General features: G+C 40.5%; 3 protein-coding genes and 1 non-coding gene across 4 annotated transcripts in view; all 4 read right to left on the reverse strand.

Annotated features, from left to right (window-relative positions):
- Nucleotides 1-463, reverse strand: part of cadm3 (cell adhesion molecule 3) — a 157,508-nt gene extending 157,045 nt beyond the window's left edge. The window contains exon 1 of the mRNA XM_037682406.1: nt 263-463. The gene's annotated coding sequence lies outside the window, so the exon portion shown is untranslated. The remainder of the gene's footprint in view (nt 1-262) is intronic.
- A 2,332-nt stretch (nt 464-2,795) lies between these two features.
- Nucleotides 2,796-2,869, reverse strand: trnar-ucu. The gene has a single exon. It is a non-coding gene; the product is annotated as a tRNA-Arg (tRNA).
- A 3,436-nt stretch (nt 2,870-6,305) lies between these two features.
- sdhc (succinate dehydrogenase complex, subunit C, integral membrane protein) lies at nt 6,306-12,226 on the reverse strand. The gene is made up of 6 exons (XM_037681908.1): nt 12,183-12,226; nt 10,867-10,926; nt 10,650-10,751; nt 9,846-9,907; nt 8,489-8,652; nt 6,306-6,539 (listed from the first exon to the last, which is right to left on the reverse strand). Exons 1-6 carry the CDS (start codon nt 12,197-12,199, stop codon nt 6,435-6,437), a joined length of 510 nt encoding a protein of 169 aa, XP_037537836.1. The 5' UTR covers nt 12,200-12,226; the 3' UTR covers nt 6,306-6,434.
- A 1,864-nt stretch (nt 12,227-14,090) lies between these two features.
- Nucleotides 14,091-27,910, reverse strand: part of atp1a2a (ATPase Na+/K+ transporting subunit alpha 2a) — a gene marked incomplete in the record, with an annotated part of 99,478 nt that continues 85,658 nt past the window's right edge. Inside the window, 6 exon segments of the mRNA XM_037682407.1 lie at nt 14,091-14,470; nt 21,492-21,583; nt 21,827-21,928; nt 22,065-22,195; nt 22,285-22,430; nt 26,268-26,391. Of these exon segments, the coding sequence (XP_037538335.1) occupies nt 14,442-14,470; nt 21,492-21,583; nt 21,827-21,928; nt 22,065-22,195; nt 22,285-22,430; nt 26,268-26,391 (624 nt within the window).

Consider the following 27,910-nt stretch of genomic DNA (forward strand, 5'->3'; position numbering starts at 1 on the left):
AGGGGTGGGGGGGGGGACCCGAGAGAGGAGCGTGAGAGAATGCAGAGGACAGGAAAGGAGAAAACGCGCATTTAATGTAAAGTGAATTCTACAAACACGCACTGTTCGGCACTTGCGCCGCGCACAAACTCAAGCGGAGCGCGCGCGCGCACACACACACACATTCCTTGAGACGGAAAAGCGTCAGCCCTGACAGGTGTCTCCTGCCCGCCCTGAACCACACTGAACCGGTAAACACACACGCACAGGCGCGCGCACACACCGTTAAATCCCGCCTTGGGAGTGGGGTTTTGGTTGGTCTCCAGTAAAGATCAGTCCCTCCCGGACGCGCAGCTCCTTCCTGTCTGCTTTTTATCCACTTTCCCTCGGACTCGTGCAGGTTGTGCTGCTCGCGCTCCTCGGGTCCGTCCTGGTGTTTGCGGGCTGTCTCTCCACGGTTACCGCTCACTGCAGCAAAAACAGACTGTCTGAAAGACGGAGCGGGAGGGGAGGGAACAAGGGAGGGGAGGGTGGAGGAAGGGAGGAGGGGAGGGAGGGGATTATAATACGATTTGGCCCGCACCACCGGGATAACAGGGCCAGAGCAGGGGCCTACCGGCTGAGAGCGTCAGGGAGATGGAGCAGATAGAGACACATCTCCATAATGTCCCCTCCGCTGTGACTGCACGCGCTGACCTTATCGGCCTTTGAGGGATTGTAGCATCCTTGCAGAACAACACTGTAGGCTTTCTTGTGATCCTTTTATCTATATAGTTCTGAAAGGGACACGTTTCCTATGGGTTCAGGTCTGCTACACATCACTTCCTAAAGTAAGGAGGACGTTCTGCTGAGTGTCCTGGTCTTCAGTGTCTATGCAGTCATGAAGACTGGACAAAAAAAAAATAAAACATCTTTAAATTTGTAAGCACATTTCTGTTCAGATGCCATGACATGGTTTTATTTACCCACAGAAACAGCCGAAGTGGCTGAAACGAGCCCAGACCAGTGGAGATGTTTGGATGTCCAGCTGTCTTCACGCCACGGCCCTGTTGGAGCCCTCGACGTTTCTTCTTGACCCTTGTTTTAATCAGTCTTTCTCTCCTCACCATCAGCAGCAGACACATTACAGCCTAAACGGTCTGATTCCGCCATATTTGTTTACAGACAATAACCGTCTGGATCAAGCATGTGACTCAAGCCTCCACTTTTTCATAAAACTCCATCGCTTTGTTTACGTTGAGCGTGGACCCACAGAGTTGATTATCTGGAAAACAACCGGAGCGACTCCTTTAAACGGCACTACTTTAGTTCAGGTTTGATAGTGTGCAAACTGTAACCATTTCCAACAGACACGCTCCATCAGTTGCATTTTAATGTTGAACTTTAAGGAGTAGCTCCAAGAGTGGCTTTTCATGACAGCATTTTATTTTATATATATATATATATATATAAAGCTCCTAAAGCATTTATTTTCCTATTGATAATGTGCTCATTTTTTTATGAAGTCCTTCCACATCTGATGTTCCGTGCATCTGCCCCGTTTGGGAATCAGGAGCTCGTGGGTGGAGGGGAGGAAGGGCCTGTTCAACTTGCCAGAGAGGATTAGGGATTAGTTTTACTGGCGGATTAGGTTTGCGTGTGTGGTGAGGCATGATGGGGTTAAACGTGGATGGCGGCAGCCGCACGATGGCCCAATCGGTGGTGGAGACGACAGGACGGACGCCGGGGGAGGTGTTCAGGCAAATTCAAAACAAAACACTGCAAAAGGGGAGCAGGGAGGGGCCGGAGGACTTGATGACAAAACACTGCTGAGCATCCAGATGTTAGTAATGTAAAGGTTGTGGAAAGCTGGGGTCCATACCAGAGGTCCGGAGAGCCACTAAGTGAAAACATATTAAAGGGACTCATGAATCGAACATAAACAATGTTATCCTGAGCTGATCGAATCGTGCAATTTGAAATAATTTACTCCCGCAAAGCACGTTTAGCTGCGTATACTTTACTCCCAACAAACCGAGCGTGAAAACGTACCAACGCATCACAAGGGTCAGATTTCTCCATCTCCAATGTCTCGTGTGGACGGCGCCACTCTTGACCAATTTAAAGTCTTGGTTGTTCCACGGGCGACACGACAGTTGGCATCATCGCAAATTTAGCTCACAATGTTTTTAATTTAAAATAAAGAAAAACGTGCATGTTTTTTTTTTATTTGTTTTTATTTGGGCCGGCCTTCGCGGCACTGCAGTGAGCACCTTTAACATCTTCATTCAGCACGAGCAGCGCCTTGTAAAACAGCCCACAACACATCTTCATTAAAAAAAAACCTTTCCAGGCACCGGCTCTTTATCTCCCCCTCTGTCGCCAAACCAAATGGGAAACAGAAAAGCAGCATCTGGCACCATTAAACACTCCTTATGAGGGCGGGCGAAGGCTTTAAACGCTTTGTTTGCAGGCGCAGCAGATGAGGAGAGGTGCGTGTGGTTTCGAGGAGCGGACAGCTCCAGGTGCTGAAACCGTGCCTTTGACTCGGCTGCTCCAGAAACTGTCTGCATCGGACAAAATATGTGTTATTTTGTTACGACGGAGCTGCAGTTTCAAGGAATCTGCAACGTATGCTCCATTACAGGTTTTTGAGTCATATAATAAAATAAAAAAAACATCCTCCCCTTCTTCTGTGTTGCCTCCAACCAAATCAGAGTAGATGCAAATAAAGAAAATACATATGAGTGCAGACGTTTAAAGAAACGCACGCTTAATGCCTCCTTCCTAATTTCTCCATCACTATTTTTTTTATAAAAATTTCTCCACCTTTTCACCATCTCTGCCGGGACTCGAACCCGGAGCCTCTGGATTAGAAGTCCAGCGCGCTATTCCATTGCGCCACAGAGACTGAGGCACATTTTTCTCCTCTCAAAACCAGGTTTATACTCCCCCCACCCTTCCGTGCGCAGCATCCTGCTCCATCCCTCAGCATCAGGACCGCAGCGTGCGGTTTATACCCTGCCGACCGGTAGGGGGTGCTGCCGCCGCACTTCCCTGCCTCAACCCACCCCCCCACTGCTTCCAGGCAGGTTACCTCGTCAAAACACCATAAAGTCGCCATTACTGGAGCAAGTATAAATTTAAATCCTGTAAGTTCATCAGCAGTTAAAAGCCAAGGGGCTCGTTTCTTGTAAGGAATAAAAACCTCATGTTTTAATAGCTCAGCACCAGGTTTATTAAAAAAAAAAAAAATCCAACATATTTAAAAAAAAAAAAGGGTTTGGCAGGAAGTTTCATGCCATCCTGTGGAGCTGAAGCAGTTTTCCAGTCCATCATATTAGCAATTTGTAGTTCCCATGGATCTGTGGCTCAGGTCAAAAAGTGCCTGAAGCTTTGATTAGGCTCAGTCGTGCCAAACTCTGCAATCAGTCCATGCGATTCTCTTTTCACCATCATCTTACTGGGAAATCCAGTTTGTCAAAATGAAAATGGTTTGAGCATGCATCTTAGAAATGACGTGATTCTGAGGAGAAAGCATCAACGCTTTCATTTTTTTTTTTTAAACCCTGACGCTTAAACAACTTAAAGGTTAAAGATGAGGTCATAGACAAAAATATAAAAATAAAGCCAAATCTGCACATTTTTCTCATCTCAGCGGTTAACGTGTTCCTAAATTAAACATTTGTAAGTTAAATTTGTGACCGGATGCCAACTAAAATGTGCTGAAGTGACGAAAATTAAAACTTTAAACTTAAGGTTTGAGCTGATCGATGTTTATTTTTGACCGTTATCGTTCTCCTTTCATGTTCAGCAGCAGATCCACTTTTTGTTTCCACCAGAACATCTCTGAGGATCTACTCTTCTCTTTGTCCAAGAATGCCACAGAACTGAGCAGTTCTCCTTTTACAGATTCTCCTGTAAATGATGTAAATACAGTTTATGTATCAGAATTATTGTAATACAGAGACGAACAGATTGATCGGTTTGTGCTAATTCTCTGGTAGCCACTTCTCTCCGTACACGTTCTCCGAATTCCACCGGAAATTTTACTTGTTCACACATTTAAAGCCCGTAGCCGAACACGTGTTAAACACGATGCTGAGCTAAAGTTTTCAAAATGAGGCAAATTGTACAATTGTTCTAAATTCAAACGTCTTAAAATATGCCTTTATTTGACTTTCAGTAATTAAATATCTAAGGAACTGGACTAATTTTAATAATCACTCAAATGGTTTGTCTTTGTCACATTAAAACGGGATTAATTTTTAATTTTCTAAAACATAAGACTATAGTTGCACAGTTCCATGTTTACACAAAATGTCTCAGCTTCTTTTCATGACTTTAGTCTTTAAAAATAACATTACAAGCATCAATAAATGTAGATATTTAATTTCATATTCTAACAAAGGGGCTTTTCTTCCATCATATTTATATAAAAACCTAATGAGCTGCGTTAATCCTTCAATCTTTAGGCCCATTTTCAGACCTGGACAAACTTTATTGGGTAGGAAAATGATTTTTTATATTTTTTTTTGGTAAAAGTTGCAGATTACAGCCAGCTAATGTCATGTGGCTTAAACTTCTGCGTTGTTTTTAGCTCATTTAGCCAAATGATTAAAAAATAAATAAATACAAACGAGTTTGTGATTAATGACCAGAGCTGTATTTTAATCAAATATGCCGATGGCATGGCTCTGTCTGGACTACTGATGGAAAATAATCCCGCAGGTGAAGCTTCTTATTTATCTTACATAAAGGCCCTGGAGACGTGCTGCCGTCAGAGTAAGCTAGATGTAGCCAAGACAAAGGGACTAATGATATGCCTTAAACAAGACTTTAACGTGAAGCCAGTCTCACTCGATGGCCAACTTGTTGAAACTGTGGCAAATTTGAAATATCTAGGCTCATACCTGGACTCAACTTTGCTGAAAACAGTGAGCACATATTTAAGAAATGCTCACACAGACTCCGTCTTTTAAGAAAACTTAATGGTCTTGGGGTTAGTCAGCGAACTTTAGAGCTCGTGTACAAATCAACTGTTGAGAGCGTTTTAACTTTTCACCTCCCTGCCTGGTCTCTGAGCTGCTGACTAAAAAAAACTTTCAAGGATTGTTTCAATGTCAGGCAAATAAAAGCTGCGTCTCAACTGTTTGCAGAAAGAACAAGGAATATTTCAGCAGCTAGTCCTCTTTTCCGTCAGATCTGAGCTCAGGAAGGCGTTATAAGGTCCCTCTGGCAACGAAGAACATCTGTAAGAAGTCGTTTATTCCAAGTGCAACAACCATTCTTCACCAAACCAAATGAGAAGATGTAGCTATGCAAAGTGTTTTATTCTATGCACAAATTGTTGATATTTTTCCATCGTATCAATGCGTTTTATTTTATGGAGAGCCGAAGGATAATTTCCACCTTGGTGGACAATCGTGTTATCTGATCTTACACGGAGCGTATTTCAGAAACACAATCAACACATCTGGAAAACTACCAGAGGAAACTTGTTCAAACTGCACCGTTTAATCCAGGGTAACATTTGGTAGGTTTGATTTCATACGAGTACTTTTAAGCTCACAAGAAACTTTTTAGCAGCGGAGTGAAACTGCATTCAAAGTGGCAGGCAGACTCTCTTTGAGCCACCAGGAATAAATTGATAAAAAGATATTTGGAGCGAACATTTAAGCCCTCCAGTCGTTTCTCTCCGTGTAAATGTAGCTGATGTCAACGGGACAGATTTCCAAACCAGCTGTTGTTCACCTGAACATCACCCTCTTCTCTGTTTCATGTGCTCTTGTTACGCTTCACAAGCGGCGTTGGCTCTGACAGAACATCACAACCTGCTTTTATTCACACTGCGGGACAAACGCTGTTCAGGTGCCGTGTGGAGCTCCTGCGCGGCTCGGGGGGGGGAGGAAGCCTGGAGCAGGCTGCAGGTGAGGAGCGGGTTCAGGCGCACAGCTTCCACCGCTGGCCTACCTCGCAACATTTCAGCATCTCTTCTCTTTTGGTAAAAAACGCAGCCGAGCATCTGCGGCCTCGAGAGGGGTTAAAAAAAAAAAAAAAAGAGAGAAGAATAAACGCCTGTGATGAACAGCTCTTCAGACAAACACTGCTGCTCTCACCCTGGCAACGCTGGGAGTACTTAGACAAGAAAAAGTGATTAATGATGCTGACGTCACAGCGTGATTAGACAAATTACATAAGGACATAACATGTAGGACACGTCTAATTTGGGCTGTTCTCACGGAGAATAAGTGTGAAAAAAACTAGGTCGTGTTTAAATGCACTTTGCACTCCGCCACTTCTAATGACCCACAGCTTCTCACAGTAATTAAAACAAAACCACAACATTTCTGTGTGCAGCGGAATAGAATATTTATTTTGAGCTTTGATGAAATGAGGTCTGCAGTAGTCCGAAGCGTATAAACAAAAATCTGCATCCAGTCCTTTGGAGTCCCTCCGGTCCTCACTCCTCCCGCTCACATGAAAAGCAAGGCTACGGAGGTGATGACTGACAGGCCGATGACGGTGTAGCCGCTGCGGTAGACCTCTGGTATTTTGAAGCCTTTGCCAATATCCCAGCGCTGATAAATATAAAAATATATGTAAAAATCCAAATAAATAAAGAAAACAATATAAAATATGGAGAAGTCTGTTTAGATTGTGCGCCTCAGGAAATACAATCAGGTTTCTATTAAAGCAAAATGAGATTTCTCTGAAGGCAAAATGAGAAATCATGACAAAAAGGAAAAGCAACTAAATTACAGAGACCTGTCATGTTTTAAATGCTAAAGTCTGAGCTGCTCAGACAATCTCCACAAATACTACCAGCAGCACACAGCAGAATTTCAAATATACTCTACCGTCAACATATATATATATACATACAAATATATTCTGTTATTCTGTTCTTATATATTCTGCTGTTTGGCGTATTGTTTTTATGCTACTAGTGCTTTGTGTATATTTAGTTGATGTTTTTCTTAGTTCATATCTTAGATCTTATTACTGTTTTTCTTTGACATTTTATACTTTTGTTGGATGTAACTGAGACGCAATATATAAAACTGTACACAATTTCATTCCACCACATGTATCACATGGTGCATATGACAAAGAACCTTGAATCCTTCATATATACAGTGGTCCCTCGTTTATCACAAGGGATCCGTACATTGAAGACCTACGATAAGTGAAAAACTGAAGTAGGAATTGTAGTACAAGCATATATATATATATATATATATATATATATATATATATATATATATATATATAGGGTGTTTTAAACCCTTTCCACACTTGTGCAATATTCTAAACAATGTTTCTAAACTCTAAAGCTGTAAAAGAGCACAGAATGTCATGAGTTCAGCTTCCTGCTTCGTCTGATCTCAGCCACCTGCAAGCGCTCTTGGCCACGCCCACTTCTATGCTCTGCACGTAGAACAGCTGATCAGCTGCAGCAGGAAGCCTATCCTGCAGCATGGGCTGCACAAAGGTCCAGCAGGTGCTAAATACTTTAAAATAATTTATTTTAAATATAAATGCCGATCGTGCGGCTCATCCATCAATCAGACAATTTGTGCGTCATGTCCAATCTCATTTGGAAAAACCGCGATAGAGCAAGTCCACGATAAACGAACCGTGAAGTAGCGAGGGATTACTGTATTCATAACTGCAAAAAATGGGACACGTGTATAATGTATATAAAAAGAGAATGTAATGATACTTTATTCACATGGAACAACGTTAACACAAATGTTTAAACTCATAAAAATTGTTTTTGAATTTGATGGCAGCAACATATCTTAATAACAAAAGCAGGTACAGGTCCGTTCTCCCCTGTGAAGCGTCCCGTCAGTTTTACCAACAGTCTGTAAACATCCAGGAACTGGGACCAGCTGCTGGAGGTTTTGGAGGGAACCTCGTCCCACTTTTGTCTGATGGATTCTAGCTGTGCAAAAGTCCTGGGTCTTCTTTGCCATATTTCTCATTTTATGATGAGCGAAACGTTTTCTTTTAGTGAGACGTCTTCAGCATCCGGACTCTTGTACAACAAGCTCTGGCGTTCCTGGATGGTGTTCACCTATAGCTTCTTATTTGCATATAGCTTTAACATCTGACCTGTTTTTTAAAGCAGAGCTGCCTGAAGATCACAAACATCCATTATTACAGTCGGTCTTGATCGTTGCCTCTCTTACGAACCTGTTGCCTGTTCATATTTTTAAATATGAATGTTTCTGTTAACTTGTTTTATATGTGAATTTTTCTGTTCAGTGCTCTAAGACGACTTCTGTTGTTACTCGGCACTGTTTTTTTATTCGCATCATGTATACGTGACGTATTTATAGATGTGCTGCTGCCATTAAATTCAAAACTATTTTATCTTTATTTTTTTTAAAAAGGTATATTTATTTAATTTCAACACTTAATATGTTTACTATGCATAACGTATGGGTTTATGAGATTTGTGTTTTTGTTTACTTTTCAACCTTTTTGGACTTTGGGCTGTTTTCAGATGAGCAGCTCTTACCAGGTGACGGATCCCGTTGAAGGTGTGGAAAGATAAAGGGAAGGAAATGCCCAACTTGGCCAGCACGATGAGGTAAGGACCGATGGACAAAGAGTGGATCAAGTCCAAGTAGTAGGGGTAGTTTTCAGGTAACACCAGAGCTGCCATGGCGAAGGCTGAAACGGCTACACACAAACAGACGTACTAAAGATCAATGCTGGGTAACATGAGTGAAATATACATTTTACTTTTCCTGTCTCATGACCGTGTGAGTCACCTGATTATTTGCTGAATATTTCTAAATATACGGAGTTCCTCACTTAGATATTTACTTTCATCGACTTCAATAGACTGGTTATGTTCTGAATAAAAGCAGCTCTGTAACACTATCTAACAAAGTTAAGTCAGGTCATCCGGACAGAGTCTTCTCCATCCAGATGACCTGACTTAACCTCGTTAGATTTTCTGCCTGGATTAGTGAGCATGCAATTCAATTCACTTTATTTATATAGCGCCAAATCACAACAAAGTTGTCTCAGGGCACTTTACAGGAACATTCACATACATAGAAAAGCCAACTAGTAAAGTTCTCATCAGCATCAGGACACTCTGTAACATTAGTTTATAACAATATGCTGAAAACAACTCTTCACTGCCAGCGTCTTCTTCTGCACTCATGCAATAATTAAAAAACATGGTGTTAGTTGTTCATTTATATTTTGCAAAATATATAACATGTTCAAATAAACACAAATGGTAAAGTTTTGGAAAACGTCTACTTCTGAGGAAAGACATGACTTAAACACATTTAACCCAAGAATTGTGTGCTTATTCTGAAGTTGAGGCAGAGTTTTCTTACACTTTTACAGGCACAAATGATATCGTCAAGAAACTGAAAAAGGCTTTTAAAGTAATCTGCGCGTCAGACTGATTGTCGTTTTAGATCAAGTTGTCTTTTATTGACCACATCACCATGTATGCAACACTTTACTCCGTCTTTTCAGCATGTTCCATCGGTGCCACCAGCACTTATGTGTTTTATCCCAAAGACAAAAGTTTGACACTTTGCACCAGGCGCACGACTAAAAGCTTGTTCAACCGCCTTTTCACAAGCAAAGGTTTAATTGTTCTCAATGACATTTGCTTCTTTTATTCCAGTAAATGCTCTTAGAAGAAATCAATAGTGTAAGAGCTTAATGCCCTGAAGAGATTTTCAGGGTCGCTCTAAAGCACGAAGCGACCTCAAAGCCGAGGCTCACGTTGATGCCTGACTTAAAGCAGCAAAAAGTCAAACAGATTGAAAGCAATACCTTTGTTGTGGATTTTTGTGTATAATAAAGAAAAATTAAGCCCAAAATGTTAAAAGTGCGTGTGTTACCTCCAGCGAGTCCTATTCCAGTTCCTCTGTGAGTGATAGACATCATCATGGGGACGGACCATCTTAAACACAAAGAGGACGCCACATATTTACAATATTGGTAGATAGGCATGTACATACATCAATCTGAAAATATCATACGGTAAGCTTTCAACAATGTTTACGTGAATTTTCAAAACCATTTTATCTCCGGTAAGGCTGTGATTATCTGTGTCACTGTAAATTTCCAGTTTTACCGTTCACGTTACAATAAAAAACTGAATTATTAAAGCACAACTGCAATAGTGGCAGGTCTTCCTCACCAGTTCTGCTACATTATTAACAATTATTCTAAGACACTAAAAATAATAATAATTAATTTAAGGAAAAAAAAATCAAAGTAGACAGAGTAAAAATATTCAGAGTTGGTATAAAAGCAATTGCAAAAACATGCCTTTCTGCACATTCTATAGCCAAAAGAATAACAACAATACATCTTGGAAAATCTTTAGGGTAAAATCTAAATGCCTAAGAAAACTGTTGTCAAATTTACAGCACAATTTTATTAGCAACAGATTTATTTCAATTCTTGTAACAGTCCGTTACTAAGTTAAGGTGTTAATTTACAAAAATAATTTAGTATTTTACTTTACTTTTTCTGATTGCACTAAAAGTCAACAAATTAGGAAATTAATTATTTTCAGACTGGCTGATGTTTTACAGTTCATATTGTGTCTCGAAAATTGTACAAACAGCCCTGCCAGCGCTCTTTCTTTGTTTATAATCTAAAAGTTGCACACGAGCTGGCCATCGCGCAGTACTTACTTGTATATTGTGATATGAGGAGACACGGGTCTGTTTAATTTGGTATTCTTTGCCCAAAATTTATCCATCTCCTCTTTAGCTGTGGTTCCCATCGGAACAGCACTGGAAAAAGAGAGATATGGATGAAATAAGAAACGAAAAATAATGATGAAAATTGCCGTTGTCTGTATCACGAGCATTATTTCAATGTAAAGTCTTACACAAACACAAAACTCACTGTCTGAAGAGGACATTGTACTGAGATTTGGACGTGCAGACACCCTGGCGGGCCAGCGTCCTAAAATGGGAGAATTGAAAACATTCTTCATTTTATATTTAAAAATTTTCACTCAAACACCATGTGGGTTTGTAATGACTTTGAAATAAAAACAGAGCTACATAAACAGCCGAAGCAATAAAAAGAACAAATCATTATTAATCCTTTAACCTCAATGATGCAGCCCAGTGTTTCCAAATCCAGTTTCACCAGATCCTCTGTCCTGCATGTCTTGCTCATGTTATCACATATGTCCAAATAAACAGGTTTTGATCACGTGTACAGAGTTACCTGATAACCCGTTATGTTGAATGCTGTGTGTGTACGGAGCAGATCATCATCATTATCTGAAATTTACCTGTGCATACAACTGTGGCACAATACGCTTATTGTGCTCATGTTTGACAGCAGAAACTGAAGTAAGAAATGTTGCTACAACAGAATTCTTAGACAATCAGCAAATTATTAAAATTAATCTTTGGACAACATTTATTAAAGTCAAACCTATTGAAACCAAACAACAAAAAGAACGACACATTAGTGTTTACTGCAGTTTCACATAATACAAAATAACTTAAGCTCAATATAACTTCTGGAATTATTATTATTAAATATGAATGTTTCTGTGAACTTATTTTATATATGAATGTTTCTGTTCAGTGCCCTGAGATGACTTCTGTTGTGACTCGGCGCTATATAAATAAAATGAATTGAAAAATACCAAACGACAAGTTCCTGTTTTGGTTATACTTCTGGGTACCAACACCTAAATTATTTATTTATGTATTTCACAGGCAATATGTTCAGCTAGAACAGCCATTTCGGATAAATTAGGTGAACAAAGCTGATATCGTTTGATTTTCGTCTGGCAGACACAAATTAGTGAGCTATCTGTAAATCTAAGCTGTTTTGTGACAGAAACGCTAAGCACCAGTATTAAAAAGAGCAGATCAGGTTAGCGTGATGATCCATATCAAAGCTAAAACTTACAACAAAATCGTTTCAGTCCGTCATTTATGAGATTTAGAATCAAAGTCCATTCATCTAATGCATCGCACTAGAAAGTCAAACAACATTAGCCCTTTTGCTAACGTTAGCTGGAGCTCCTACGTTCACAAATATTAATAATAAACGGAAATGAGAATATTTACAGTCGTGATTTGTTTAAATTTCTTTTAAAATCATGCTGTAAATGTGACAATGCCCCTCGTTACCTTCTTAAAAACACAAAAAGGGTTGTCTATGAGAAGAAAGTTATGTAGCGTAGATACACTGACCTTAGAAGCAGCGCCATGTTTGACTTGCAGTGAGCGGAAGTGACGTAGAGGATGTTGTTGTTCTGAGCCGCGTGATTTAAAGCCGAAGTAATAATAGTTTCTAAAGCAAAATTTTAAACCAGAAATTCCGTTCATAAAATGTTAACGTAAAAAATAGGAAAGTTAAACTATCATTATTATTATTATCATCATCATCATTGGATAAATTGATATCTTACTAATGTTAACTATGACTTCCACGATAAAAAATAAACAATAAGATCCTGCGCTCTTTTTTTCTAAAATAAACATCACTGATATTTCATCAGAGAAAGTAAAAACAATTTCCAAAAAATGGGGCCATTGGCTGTGTAAAAAAATGTATTAGTTTATCAGGTTTTATTTAGTTTATAAAGTAAAACAACAACATATACTAAGAAATGCTGCTGGTTTTGATCTATTATAAGATCTTAATAAATAATTTGGTTTTGATTGTTTACCATTCTTGTCATTAAAGGAATGCAACTCCTAAATAATTGTTTAATAATTAAATTAAATTAAAATATTTTATCTAAAGAAAAGATTTGCGTTTTGTTTTTAAAGCAAGATATTTGTTATGAAAATAATTGTTATTATTGTCATGACACCTGGGGCTGAGCAATGTGATGAAATGTCCATCATGCAACATTTTCAGCTTTAATTGGCTGCCAATCGGACCACTGATTTCTGCTTTTCAAAATCATGCCTTTATTTTTTTGTGGGTTTGAGATAATTTGCAGCAACACAAGAATACAAATGTTTATATGTCAAAGTAAATAATTATGTTAAAGCCATCATCTCAAGAAGGCATTCTTAAAATTTTCTAGATAAAATAAATACATTATTTTACAATAACATCATAAGAACACATTTCTGAGCACAGCTTCCATAAGAAAATGTAATCTGGCCGGGTAGTAAACAAACCCCACTTTCTTTACAACCAAACTCGTACAACTGCAGTATTCGACGTTCTGTTCTTGTACAGTTGCATATTTTATCAATCCACTTGTGTGTCTTGAGAAATAAAGGGCTGGGCGTCATTTAACTTCCTGAATCTTGATGAAACCAGAACTGAAGTAAAAGTTTTAGGAGGCATTACTTGGTCCTCCCTTGCAGATCCTTGGCCCAGTTCTTCAAACTGTGAGGATGTAAGGGTTGAACTGGATCCTGAACTTGAGCTGGACAGCCAGATCGGGGAAATTATTAAACTGAGTTTTTATCATTTGAAGAAGCAGACCAAAAAAGCACTTTGATACAGAAATCCATGCCTCTGTCACCACTCGGCTGTATTACTTTAGCACATTTTTTGCTAGGATTAGTGGGTCCTCTACTCGCCAGCTGCAGAGGGTGCGACTTTTAACTATCACACATAAATGTGAGCACATCACCTCCATTTTATCCTTTAAATTTTATCCTCCTCCGCTGACTGCTCGCACATTTTAGGATCTATTTTAAAATACTTTCATCTGCTTTAAAATCTTTAAATGGCCTTGCTTTATTCTACCTTTCCAAGTGGCTACACCCCTATAAACCCACCGGCTCACTCAGATCAGCTGACCAGCTTCTCCTGAGCGTCCCTAAAACTCAAGCTCAGGAGAGATCACGCTTCCAAATTGTACGCACATACGAGGATGAAAACTAAACCCGCTGAAGAAATATTTGAATGCACAGGAAGAAAAGACGTGAACACTCATAAAAATGTAGAAAACTGCCTAGTTTAGTAAGTTAATGATACCTAGAAGCTCCCTTCAATTGCATTTCAGACTATCAGCACTTACAGTAATGTCTAAACGGGGAAGATGAATGCCTGACTGTAAATAAGGATTTGGATGATTGAATGAGAATTATAACAGTGAGTCAAAGCAGCAAGGAAAGACAGACCACACCAGCTATGAAGGAATCCATTTTATTTTTTAAGTTCCACATAATGAATATCATTTGGCGTCACTTTATGACCGAACAGGCCACGATACATCACTTTGGTAAGAGCTTATACAAGACACAAAGGTGTACATGAAAACCATCCTGCTGGAAATGTTCCTGATAAAACAGGAAGGAGTAAAACTCGAAGTACAATCAAAAGCCTATTTTCAGCAGTATTTTATGATAATCAGATTTGTGAACTGATCCATGCAATATTACAACTGACAGACGCGCGCGCAGTTTTACCCTCACGAGCTCAAAAATAACACATATAAATGCATACACACACACAAAATTCAGACTGACATTTCCTGAATGTTAATAATATGTCTCCTGCTCCACCCAACCTGGAAGAAATGAAGAGAGAGGAAGAAAAACAAAAGGGAGAAAGTGTCAGAGAGCAAAATGACAGGCGAGCAGGTTCCATAATAACCCTTTGTATCGCTCTATTTGTATTCAACTCGCCGCCTTTCTCTCCGTACATTTCCAAATGAATCCCCTTATAACTCAGGCTCTCAGCGAGCCGTGACTCACAGATTAACAGAAATGATTAACTGTCAGCATAGATTGTATTTGTCTCCCTGTGTCTTGGCCCTCATCAGCTGAAACACCATGGCAGAGAGCACATTTGGAGCCATTGTAGGGTGTCCATATCATGTATATAATCTTTGGAGCATATCTCAAGAGTTTACATCAGCCGGCTTTAATTTCCTCTCTAATCATTTGCCATTGGCTTTGTTGTTAATCAGGTATGCTCTATTTCCTCCTCTAACTTTGACATATTGTACGTTTGTTTGTTGACAACCATCGCACGGTACTCGCTTTACACATTACAATGCCAGATCTAAAAGTCAGGCCAAAGAAGAAATGGTAAACATTTAAAGAACGTAAAATCCTGACGAAAAACCAAAGGCCTCATGTGCAAGAGTGTGTATGTATAAAAACAGGTGTTTGTCCTTAATCATATAAACTTCAGAGGTACAAAGAATACACCAACTTCAGTACGTGGAGAAAGGTGTGTATGCCACCTTCATGGTTGGTGTACACGTTTCCACATGTATTGGTTTGTTGGCAACAACTAGAGGATGCGTATGGAAACTTAATGTTAGAAAAGTTACAACAAAGACATACAATTAACAATTAATATATCCATGTGTGGGCAGCACGGTGGCGCGACTGGTAGAGCTGCTGCCTCTCAGCGAGCAGGTCCTTGGTTCAAACCCCGGTCCAGGGGCCTTTCTGGGTGGAGTTTGCATGTTCTCTCCGTGCATGCGTGGGTTTTCTCCGGGTGCTCCGGTTTCCTCCCACAGACCAAAAACATACATGTTAGGCTGATTGGTAACTCTAAATTGCCCCTAGGTGTGAGTGAGAGAGTGAATGGTTGTTTGTCTCGTTTGTCTCTATGTGTCCCTGTGATGGACTTGCGACCAGTCCAGGGTGTACCCCGCCCCTCGCACAGTGATTGCTGGACATGGGCACCAGCGACCCCCGTGACCCAAAATGGAATAAGCGGGTAAAAGATAATGGATGGATATCCATGTGTATGAAAAGAAACAAAACAAAAACAAACTGGCACTCATTAATCACTGGTTTAGCCTGGTCAAAGACTTTTGGCTCTTTCTAAATACGCCATGCTCTGAAACTGAAGTCACGGCCGATAAGGTACTAACTTTTAAAAACTATTAAACAGAACGTCAAGTCAAAGTTGACTGCAATATTTATTTGAAGCGAGTGCGAACCAGTGCAAAAAAAACCCAACCTTCAACAACAATGATTTTCGCCTTGTTAGAGGATTATACACGTGGCAAAGTGCTACGAGATGTGGTTTTTAGATGCCAAGAGGACTTTCTAGCCCAACATAGTGACTGGAGCTTCAGCTGCTTTATGTTTCCAAGGGCCATCCTGCTGGAACTGTGCTCTGAGTTGCAGATGCAACAGGTGGTTTTCCTAATGTAGCCATCGACTGTGCATACATTGCTTAATGGATCATGGGCTGAATGGATCAGATCTTGGGGATTTTTACTCAGTCATGTTCCATCGGTGTGGCCATGTTAATTTGGACATTTCGGAACCGAGTGGACCAAACACAGACTCAAGGTAGATGTCATTAAGTTCTGCCTGTCCCCAAAACAACTGTGTTTATCTGAATTTGGCTCCCTTGGCTGGCCTTGAAGGCCATCTTATCTGAATTTGCCTGGAGAAAATGTGATCTGATGCTCACCACCCATTCCCTGAGGAATTTCCAACTGATAACCAGATGAAACCCCGCTGAAAAAACTTTGTGTCATCATTTCAGGACTCTGGATTCTCAGGGGTTATTCTTGGCCATTCCTCGACATACTTTGAGAATGTTTATGGATCTCACCGGAGGACATTGACTGATTACAGTGACCTCGAGAGCATCTGTAAGCGTTGCTGACCGCTCTCGTCTCTTCCTTCTTCCTGCTCTGCTCTATTGCAGAATGTCTAAGTAAATATGTGCTTGTTTGTGCGAGGTGTTTTTTCAATTTTAGAGGTTTTTCTCAGCCAAGAAAAAAGTCTGATAGGAATTTTTTTCGCCTCCAATTCCTACATGTGTCCAGTTAACCACTGTTTTGTCTGTCCAAACAGGTCTCACTTGTAAATGAGTCTTCGAGGCTCAATGTGATTTATCTGTTTAAATAAAGGTTGAATACAATGCTTAAAAAAACCTAACGGAAGAGTATGTTGGTGCACAGGAAACATTTTTATTCACTCACTGTGCAAATTATATTTATGTGCATGTGTGAAGCACACATGACCTGGTTCAACACCATTCATTTTAATACCAAAGTCCATGCTCAATAATCCAGGCATAAAATCCAACAATGCTCAGTGAGGTCATCCGGACAGTTATACACCATACCTGCTTTTTTTCCACGTTGGAGTAGGCTGTTGGGGGAATATCAGTTTTGTCTGGTGTTTCCTCAGACTGATGAAGCCTTCTGGATGGAGGGCAAAACGTCTCAGCACAAAAAAAGAAACTTTCCGGATGACCTGACTGAACATTGTTGCATTCATTCTAATGCACATGGTTGAGCACAGGCTGGTGCGATGCGGGATGGGAGCATCTTGTTGGGTAAATTTATTTGCCTTTGACATGTATTCACGGCATTGTTACTAATCAGCAGTTCAAGAGAGTGACTTCCTGTTTTTTTGCTAGTTAAACTAGTTTCAGAGCGCTCAGAGTGCCTTTGTGTAGTTATATCAGTAAAGAAGTGTAAAATTTGAAATGCCTCAGCTTCAGAAGTGCGCTCCCACGTCTCTGTGAAGCTCCTCTTCCTTCCACGTGTAGACATGATTTTTGTTTGTAAAGGGCAGATCTGTGTCTATTTGCATAGAAAAAAGAAGGAGTTTGTCTCATGTGCGCTTGTTATGTGCATGAGGCACATTTTTGTTATTATTTGTCCTTTGGACTTATTTTGGGTTGATTAATTGAGCCTTGATTGTTTTAAGCTGTGGCGTCTTCGCCCACCTATAAATAGGTTGGTCTTCGGGAGCTTCTCCACTTCTCTCAGAAGCTCTCTGGCTGCCCTTGTTTTGTTTTGGGATAATTTTTTTTCTGTCACTTATCCTGCCCAGGATGCGTCCGGATGAGGTATGCCGCTGCCGCCATCCTCTGCCTAACAAGGTTTGTTAACTTTCTTTTATTTTTTTTTATGGTAACGTTAGCCTGGTGGGACCGGTTGTCCTGTTTTCGCTTTTTATTTTGCACCAGATGTTTTTGTAGGTTTATTTCTAGTTTTAGTCCGGTACCAGCAGCGGTTTCGACAGCCCTGTATAAGGTTGGCCCGCTGGAGAACCTTTTTGTTCAGTTTGACCGGCTCACCCGGTCCATTTTTCAGTTGATACTTTGGGTTTTTGTGTCTTTTTGGTGGGCACAGGAATTGGGGGTTCTTCTTTTTCATCTTTCCCCACAGGAAGCAGTTTTTTTAATAAATTGAATGTGGAACCCTCAAGTTTGAGTCACATGTCCTCCTTTTAATAGGTTGTGTTCATGGTGGATGTAACAGCGCTCAGTTTCATATTGATTGGGATGTACAAAGAAATGTCCTTGGGCTCATGCATTTGCACTATTTCATACATCTGAATTATTTTGTGCTTACCCCATTTTTTTTAAGCGTACATCCCGTTATGGAAGGAAATCCACATAAATGTGTAAATGAAGCCCTTGATGTTTTCACCTCCCAGAAGCAGCTAAAAAGTTGTGTAAAATTGGTGAAACTCTGGCACCCATAAAGCATTTGGCTCAAGTTTCAGATCCAATTAGACCTCAGTGGTTCTTCCATTGTTTGATATTCACCAGCAGAGATTTTCCAGTTTATGAGCTGTGATTTTATGCTCGATTTATTAAATAGAATTCCAAAAGCAAACTGCCTGACAGTGGTACATTTACATTCTGTTTAGTCAGAAACCAAACCTGGAAGTCAAACTGTGATTATTCAAGTGTTGCAGCTTTGAAAGCTGGAGACAAGTTCAGCACCGAACGGCTTCCATTCTGCAGAAAGGCTGATGATGTTCAGCTGCACCGCGACACTGAGGCCTAAAGTTTCTTCTGCAGCGAAAGCCTATTTTAATGAGAATTACTACAAGATCCTGCTTCACAGTGCATGCTTAATAAACAATGATGCTATTCAGATCTGTCAGATATTCAAAGTTGCTTTCTCTTCTTTGTGCACATCATGAAAGATTTCTATGAGACAGCTGCAACCAGTGCTAAAAGTCCCCGCCTTCAAATTAGTTCTTATATCATAACACCAAAATAAAAGCCGACAGTAATCACCCATGATTGTAACTCATCTCACAGCCATTTTTGACACAGTTATGTTATATAGATCTATTATTCATGTAGGAGCAAACCTTGAAACAAAGGAACAGGAACAAAATACAGATTATAAGTCTTGTGTGATTGGATGGAGGTTTGTTTCTATATTAGTGCTGCAAAAAAAATGAAGGACCTCCTTTAAGTAGATTTTACTGTGAAATGTCAACACATTTAAGGCCTTTTGTGTCCTTTTGTGCAGGTTTGACAAATGTGTTAATCAATAACCTTAAATTACAAAATCCTATGTGCTGTTACTCGTGATAAAGTTTGATTTGTTGAGTCAGAATTGAGAGTTCAGGCTGTTGCTTTTCTAAATTTAGATGCAGTCTTAGCCGTCGCTTCAAATCATCAAACCATCCTGCAGATATTTTTTCCCTTTGCATTTAGTTTAACAAGTCAGAGTTTAAGGTTTAAGGTTAATCAAAGAATAACGTGGCTTTTATTGTTCATTTGGCTGCTCCCGTGTGCAGGGGTCACCACAGCAGACAAACTCACATGAAAGAGTTGGTAATTGTTTTACGCTGGATGCACTTCCTGAGGCAAACTGGGCTCAAACCTGCAGCCTCGGGATAACAAGACCACAACATGAACCACTGGGCGAACACAGCCTCAGCAAAATAACTAAAGTTTTTAATGTCACGCTAGTTCAAATATTGAAATTCATTGTGTCATACCAAGATTAATAATAGATGCATGGTTCCCAAAGTGCTGTTTAATTAAAAAAAACTCACATTTGTATTTTCTGTCTGATGTCACTTCACGCAGTTTTTTTTAAATTCTGGTTATTTGGACGGACTCTGACACTCGTTTTCACGTGTGCACATAACCGCCTGTCAAAGGTCAGCTGGGATGGCTCACCTGGCTCAGTCCTGACATTTGTTGAAGTGTCCTTGGGCAAAATAGTGTATACCACCACCCTACCCCCCATCCCACTGACCCCAATATGCTCAACATGCATGGTTTTAACTTAAAGCTCTGCAGGTGTAAAAGGTAAAACGATCTTGTTTGTCTTGTATCTTATAGAAGCTAGTCGAGGTTAAAAAGGTGCTACACACTACCTGTGGACTGTTGAAAGGGATAGTTCAGATCTTTTGAGGTGGGGTTTTGTAGAAAGGTTATAAACAATTAATATCTTACCTGTTGTTGCTAACTCTTTGACCAACAGCAATTTGGAATTTACTTTCTGAACAGATTTACAAGCTAATGGTTAGTCCACGCAAGACTACTAGCTTTTAGTTTCTAGGTAGTCTTTTGCTTTCTTGATTTTAGCTTGTTTTTAGCTACAGTGTTTTATGCCGTACACGTCGCATCATTCCAAATACGTCAAATAAATTGGAAAAATCCATCAATATGTCGCTTCGCCGTATACGTAGCATCCATTATGCGTCACCACTGACGCGTCGCGTTTGTTACGCGTCACCGCTGACAACCCGGAAACGTGGGCCGGTGTTGTGCCTAAAATCGATGGGCTGCCAAACGGCGGCTGCGGGAGCGTGCACAGGAGGACTTTAGAATTTAACAGGATTAACATTTAAAAACAATTATTTGTTTGCTCGAAATTATAGCAAAAGTGTTCCTAGTCTAACTTTTGCTTAATAAATGCACTTCAACGGTCAAATCAGCTGCATTTCACCGGGGCGGCGCAGCGAAATGCAGCTGATTTGGTTGCTCCATGCAGACGACAGTGGCAGGCTATGGCTAGCTAACTGGGTCATTAAGTCACTTTTACCTATTACATGATACAATGGCATGCCTTATTACTCGAGTGTCAATTTTTTTCAGTCAGAATGAATGAAAACGGTCATATCTCAGCCAAAAATTGGTTTATAAATATGGGGGAAAATCCATAAATACGTCGCTTCGGACTATAAGTCACAGAGCATGCAAATTATGCAAAAAAAAAAAAAACAACTTAAATAGCGAAAGATACAGTACTTTTGGCTTTTAGCTAACATTTTGTATCTTTTAATTTTAGCTAGTGTTGTACTTTTCTTAACTTAAACAACTCCGTTTTAGCCTCTTCTGCAAATTTCAGCAATTTTTCTATTTTGCATAAAATTCTGTAATCTTTAGGATGCAAAAACAAAAGCATCGGCAGCTTGATGTAGCACTTCCAGAGCAGCCTGGATCATCATCATCACAAAGTGGAAAGAAATGTTCAAGGTTGGAGTTGTTTTGAGATGCCAGCAGTCTGGCCTTGCATGCACAAACTAGCTGTTAGCTTGCCAAGTTACAAAGAATAAAAATACATTTCTCCAAATTCAGGTAATCTAAAAAGCTATGAATAAAATAATTTATGTTTATAACCTTTCCAAAGAACCCCACTTCAAAAGATCTGAACTGTGCCTTTAACATTTATCAGAGTAGAAAGGCTGCAAAATGTACAGAGGATGACATCGTAATAGTTGTTGTTTTTTGTTTGTTTTTGAAAATGACATCCATCATTTTTCTATTATTTACTTTTTTAAATAATTAAAACCAAGTTTTAAACATGTTGATCCTTATTTCCCTTCATAAATGCTTACCTCCGGGGTTCCTCCGCAGAATTAACTTACGGACCTCATCATACACAAATATGAGAAGACTGTAGGGCAAAGCACAGAACCACCAAAGGATCCTGAGAGTGAGAAAAAAAAAAGAGTGAGACGGGCGGAGTAATGCAAAGAGCGAGGAGTCTGAGGCTCAGAGTGCAAATTGTTAAATTCATTGCAGTCAATTCTGAATATTAAGGATAACAATGTGGTGTTTAAGAGGATCATAGACTTCATTTGAAGTTCAGAGTGACAGGCTAATGGTAGACTATTATGGCTTAAAGGGGTTATTTTTCGGTTCAGTGAACATGCGCATATACGGTGCATACTTCATGGGGTACATGCGCAAGGCCACATCCATTCCCGGGCAGTAAGAGAGGAAGGCAGCCAGGGCTGTCTCAACAAAAAGGCCGAAGATCAGGATCCTGTTCCTGTTGAGCAGAAACGACAAAGAAAAGAACAGATTCATTGGGATGACGTCATCAGAAGAGTTTCAACTTTTACATTTGATAAAAACAGCCCCCCTTTTTGTTTGTCCAAGCGCCACTGATGATCGCTCACACTTACTTCATGCCTTGCTGGTAGAGAGAATTCCTTCTGGTCTTGCAGATGATAAGATCTGCCCACTGGACAATCACAATGCTGGAGAAGAAGGCTGTGTGGCACGTGAATTCAATGATCTTCCTCTGTTCGTAAGTCTGCACGAGCGAAACGTACGTTTTTCTGTTTTGCAGGAGTTTCGTAATTTTCACAAAGGTGTGCGGATGAGCGGGTTGCCACTCCTTACCCATTGCTGCCCATAGCTGTCCTCCAGCTCGTTGAAGTTGCGGTCGTCCCAGTTGATGCGGACGCCCACGAGTTCTGCTGGGCGGAAGCCATTTTCAGCCAAGATAACGAAGTAGGTGAAAAAACCCGCCAGAGCCTGGATCATACCTAGCGTAAAACACATGACTGCGGATGAGAGACTAAAAGAACAATGATGACAAGATGCTGCTTTTTAAAGTGCTGTAAAACATGGCTGGAGTATTTTATCATTATGTTCTTTTGCGCACCACAGCGACTTTAATTGTAGAGAAATTATAGACAAATGTCATGTCATGTTAGTTTAGGAAATTCATTCATAGCTCGTTAGTTACTCCAAACATCATTTTTCATCATTTGGATGTGTGACTTGTCTGACATGTCTGTTAAAAACTATAATCCCTACTGAGCTGTAAAAATAACTGGCAAAGGCTGACAAAGATGCTTCTGTTCTTTAATCCTTTATTGAATAATATGCAGGCGGCACTGTGGAGCAGTTGGTAGAGCTGTTGCCTCGCAGCGAGAAGGCCGCCGTATCAAATCCCGGCCGGGGACCCTTCTGGGTGGAGTGCATGTTTTCTCTGTGCATGAGTGGGTTTTCTCCGGGTACTCCGGTTTCCTCCCACAGACCAAAAACATGCATTTTAGTCTGTTTGAGATAGCAATGGTGTGAAGATTATATTTTTATAAGTTAATGGTAAAGTTTGCGTTGCCTTTAGTTTATATTCATTTATTTGATCAACCCAAGCTCAGGACAGAATGTGTAACTGGCCTGCAAAAAGTTGCAGTTTCAAAATAAAAGCTCACAATTTAGACAGTGACAACATTTTCAGTAGGCATTTCCTTTTTAATTATCTGACATCATGCATTAAGCTCATATCGCACTGCTTGGCTTTTACACTGAGCTACATTCAACTTGTCACTGTGAGACAATATTCACAGTCAGCACTGCTGATTGGTGTCTAACACGTAGAACAAGGAACAAATGGTGATGGGGTGTTACTTTTCAAAGCATCATGCTGGAGAACTGTCCCATTCTGAACAGCATTCTCATTTTTACTTCACTTTTCTAAACCATGTTTATTTCCCACAACCATGAAAGAAGGGCAATCATGTAAATGCCTGTATATTTGTGTTTGGTCGTCTTTTAGCAACAATATCTTATTGTTATATTGTATATCTTTTAACGAAACTCTCAAGTTATCGAACGTTCTACAACCGATTAATTTTTGTAGTCAATCAATTTCAAGATGGTCGCCATAGCTTAGTGACCTGAGCAAACAAAAAAAACATGGGATAACCTGGTCAGTTTTACAGATAATGAGCTAAAATCTGGTGCGGTACAGGATGAGACTCCTTCCCAACACAAACTCTGACTGCTAATAGTTTATACAAGGTTTTAGTTTAAATTTGGCATGCAAGGCAGCGGGTGAAAGGCGTTATTTCAAGAAATGTCAGTTTCATTACAAAAAAACTGCTCAATATGTAAAGTTAGACCTTTATTAGGATGCAATGTTAGGTTTAAATGTTAGAAATCACTTGTTAAGATTTTGAAAAGCATACATTATGATGCTTTTTATTTTCTGTAGGTCATGGATCCCATCACGTCACACACATCCTTCTACAACTCAGCCTAACTTTATTTTTATAGCACAATTTAAATGCTAGTGTCCAACAACACCGGTACACAGACAACAGCATGGCAACAATATAATGTATGATATAAAACCAGAAAAGGGTGGATTGCTCTCTTCAGATCGATGGTGAGGTTCTGCCTCAAGTGGAGGAGTTCAAGTATCTCTGGGTTTTGTTCATGAGTGAGGAAAGAATGGAGCGTGAGATTGACAGACGGATAGGTGCAGCGTCTGCAGTATTGTGGACTCTGTGCCGGTTTGTTGTGGTGAAGAGGAAGCTGAGATGTAAGGCAAAGTTCTCTGTTTGCTGGTCGGTCTACGTTCCTACCCTCACCTATGGTCATGAACTCTGAGCAGTGACTGAAAGAACGAGATCATGAAGAAAGGTTGCTGAAATGAGTTTCCTCCGCAGGGTAGCTGGACTCTCCCTTAGGGTGAGAAGTTCAGTTATCCAGAAGAGACTCAGAGTAGAACCGCTGCTCCTCCACATTGAGAGGAGCCAGTTGAGGTGGTTCAGGGTAAAGATGCTACCTGGGCGCCTCCATAGGGAGGTGCTTCGGGCATGTCTGACTGGGAGGAGACCCTGGACACAATGGAGAGACCATGTCTTTTGGTTGTCCTGGGAACGCCTTGGAGATCCCCCAGAAGAGCTGGAAGAGGTGTCTGTGGAAAGAAATGTCTGGACCTCCCTGCTCAAGGTGCTGCCCCCGAGACCTGACTCCAGAACAAGTGGAAGATAATGGATGGATGATATAAAAATATAAAAACACATAAAAGATAATAAAAATGTAACTGACATTCAAAACAAAACATCTTGAGTTAACTTTCGATTGCACTGAGGCTGTTGGTGGAAGGTGGCTCCAGAGGGGAGGGACCTCCACCCAGAAAGGTCCCGGGCTGGGATTTGAGCCTGCAACCTTCTTGCTGAGGGGCGGCATCTCTACCAACTGCACCACCGTGCCACCCCTGACAGCAAACTGTTCTTAGTAATCTGAAAAGGACAAAGAGTTGCTTTAGTGTATTTACTACAACAGCAGCCAAAGGACGCCCTGCCGTCCTGCACCTCCCTGCATGTTTTGGAGATTCAGAACAAACAACATCCTCATTTACATTTGGTACCCGAGCTAGAACTTTAGCGTTGGGGGTTTTATGAAACAAAACATTTAGACTATTTACAAGAAAGGATCAGGAGAGATGAAAGCAGAATCCCACATCCCCCAAAACAAAGCTGATGTTTGAAGATTCCAGCTTTGAAAAGCTGCTTTGTCACTGTCAAATCCATATTGAGGCATTAATCATAGCAGACAATCATGTAAATCATTTCCCATGTGTTGAACAGCAGGGCAGGGCAGTGCTGCTGCAGAGCAAGAAAGTGGACCAAAACATGACAAACAGATCTGCACAAAATGACCCAAATCCACAGAATGTGCATTTAATGAGGCTGTAATGGCTGTGCACAGCTCTGCGCTCGTGCTTCTCTGCCTGCTAAGCTCCAGACGGATGAGGACTGCAATATGAGGTGATAGGTTTGTACCATTTTATGTTGGCAAATTTGGTTTGTCAAAGTGAGCATTTTCAGCGTGACATCTTCACGTGGTCACGCGTGTCAAACTGAAACAGCTCCTCTCAGTGTTTGCTGTTCAGTATCTTGGTAAATTAAAACCCTGAAGGAGGTTAGTGTTGTGCTAAAGGACAAGAGAAGTGTTTTCTTTGGTTCATCGCAGTTAAGTGTCACCTAGAGTTGCCTCTTGAGTTAAATGTTTATCTCAAACCTCAGGTCCTCCTGCCGTAATGTCACATAGGTGGTGCATAAATGTGATTTGTTGCATCTTGCAAAAAAAATAAAAATAAAAATCCATCCTGTTTATGGAAATTAATGCTCAGAATCGATGCTTGTTGCCGTCTGTTCATGAGCGTGTGGAGTTTTAAAAGAGGCGCTGTCACTTTTCGCCCTATTTAACAGCGTATGAAATTGGGCCAGCCTTTGATCTCTCCCTATTCCCAAACCATATAAAACCAGAGATAAGCAGCGCGTGTTCAAAGTGAGCCGCCGACCACTAAAACATGACCAAGATGAAGTGGTGCTAATAGCTGCTCTTGTTGCTCTCAATTTGCTGTAAATGTCACGACAATTAGAAGAAAAATGAAGGGATGTCTCCTCAATCTCGATCCTGGTCTCCAAACTAAACAGTTATAGGTGCCATGAAAATGGTCAGGGTTTACGACGAATGTCAAAATTTAAAGTTTTGATGTCAGGGATGTTTATTATCACTGTAGGTCAGCGCACTGGATCATGAATAAAGATCTGTGGTGAAGAAGACAGAAAAGAGCAAACCTATCTGTCCGTATGCCATGCTGATGAGGCGTTCGTTCACCAGCTTGTCTGTTTGAGGGTTCCTTGGTTGTCGTTTCATGATGTCACTCTCCGCCATCTCATAAGCCAAAGAGATAGCCGGGACCTAGAACGATAGGAGGAACAGGATTGGGTGAGCTCTCCTTACACCCGTACGATAAATGTGCAGAAATTAGTTTTCGTGGCATTATTACAAAAGCTTGATGACAGTGCCAGAGACAGGTTACACCAGACAGATCACTAATAATTAGGGATGCACGATATTATCGGCATGGTATCGGTATTGGCCAAATTAGCGTTAAAGTTAAATATCGGGCGTTCCATCAAAATAACTCGCCGATATAAAAGAAGCTGTTTTTGTATGACAACCCAGTGACAAGGAGCACCAGCACAATGTGATGACGTCATGCGCGCCTACCTGGTCTGATCACGGCCGAGAGGAAAAAGTCAAAATGTCGGCGGTGTGGAAGTTTTTATTTTTCGTTGAGGATATCTGATTCCGAAGATTTTGGGACAACGTTGAGCCTCGCTACATCGTCCCCAGTCGGAGATATTTTTCCGACGTAGCCTTACCCGAGTTACAAGCCGTCATTTCCAACGTCACAGAGAAGCTAACAGCCGATAGCACTTGGGTGAGTTTTACCACAGACATTTAGACGTCATGTTAGCCCCGTTAGCATGATTAGTCTTATGGCACAATGGATAAACAAAAACTTTTAACTTAAAAAGTCTGTCCTTCATGCACAGGAGTGCAGAGGATCCATCACTGCAGCTAGGAACCTGGAACAAGCCTCCACAAGTGAGACAGCATCACAGGTGACTAATGCTGATAAATAACATTTAACACTTTTCATTTAATATAAGTTAAAGTGCTATGCATATCGTATGGCTGTTACTGAATATATGTCACCAGCTCTTACAGCTGTTGCACAATTTTTGTAACAAATAAGCCTAAATAAGAGGACTATGTTCTGACAAAGGAAAGTATATTAAAAATATCGGTATCGGTTATCGGCCAAATATGTTTTAACATATCGGCTAAAAATCCAATAATGTGCATTCCGACTATAATCGCACAATCTCTAAGCGGAGAGAGGAAAGAGAGAAAGAGGACAACGGGAGAGGAAAAAAGACAGTGACGACAGTGATGGAGAGGAAGGAGGGGAGAGGGGAGGGAATTTCAGGGCGTTCATAAAACAGGAAGGTAGAAAGGTCCCTGTAATAAAGACCATATATTGGCTGGTTTCACCAAGTGAGGACCAAAGCAATATGTCCAGCTTAGAGAAAGAAACCTCTGAGAGGTAGGAAGGATTTGAGTTGGGGACTTGGTTTGAAACTGAGCGCACATTCTCTGTACACTGCAAATCCAGTTTGCCTGGTGTTTCTCTCCTCTGACCTGCAGCTGCCGAAAAAGATGAGGTGAAAGGAACGATTGTGAAACAAAGTAGCTGGGACTGATTGTAAAAAACAGATAGTTTTTCAAATGTTTATTTCAGTTATTCTTATGCATTCATATATTAAATACTTCAGCTCATTCAAAAAAGATGGGTGCTTGGATTTTTAATTTGAGTAACTTTTACACACATATATATATATATATATATATATATATATATATATATATA

Source organism: Nematolebias whitei, chromosome 9, assembly GCF_014905685.2.
Source record: "Nematolebias whitei isolate Nwh7 chromosome 9, NemWhi1, whole genome shotgun sequence".
Lineage (NCBI taxonomy): Eukaryota > Metazoa > Chordata > Actinopteri > Cyprinodontiformes > Rivulidae > Nematolebias > Nematolebias whitei.

Excerpts from the sequence above, each read along its gene's own strand:
- sdhc (XM_037681908.1), bottom strand. Across the intron at positions 10,752-10,866 it reads TACAATGTCCTCTTCAGACA|TGCTGTTCCGATGGGAACCA; the intron begins GTGAGTTTTGTG and ends CTCTTTTTCCAG. Across the intron at positions 6,540-8,488 it reads TCAACGGGATCCGTCACCTG|CGCTGGGATATTGGCAAAGG; the intron begins GTAAGAGCTGCT and ends TATATTTATCAG.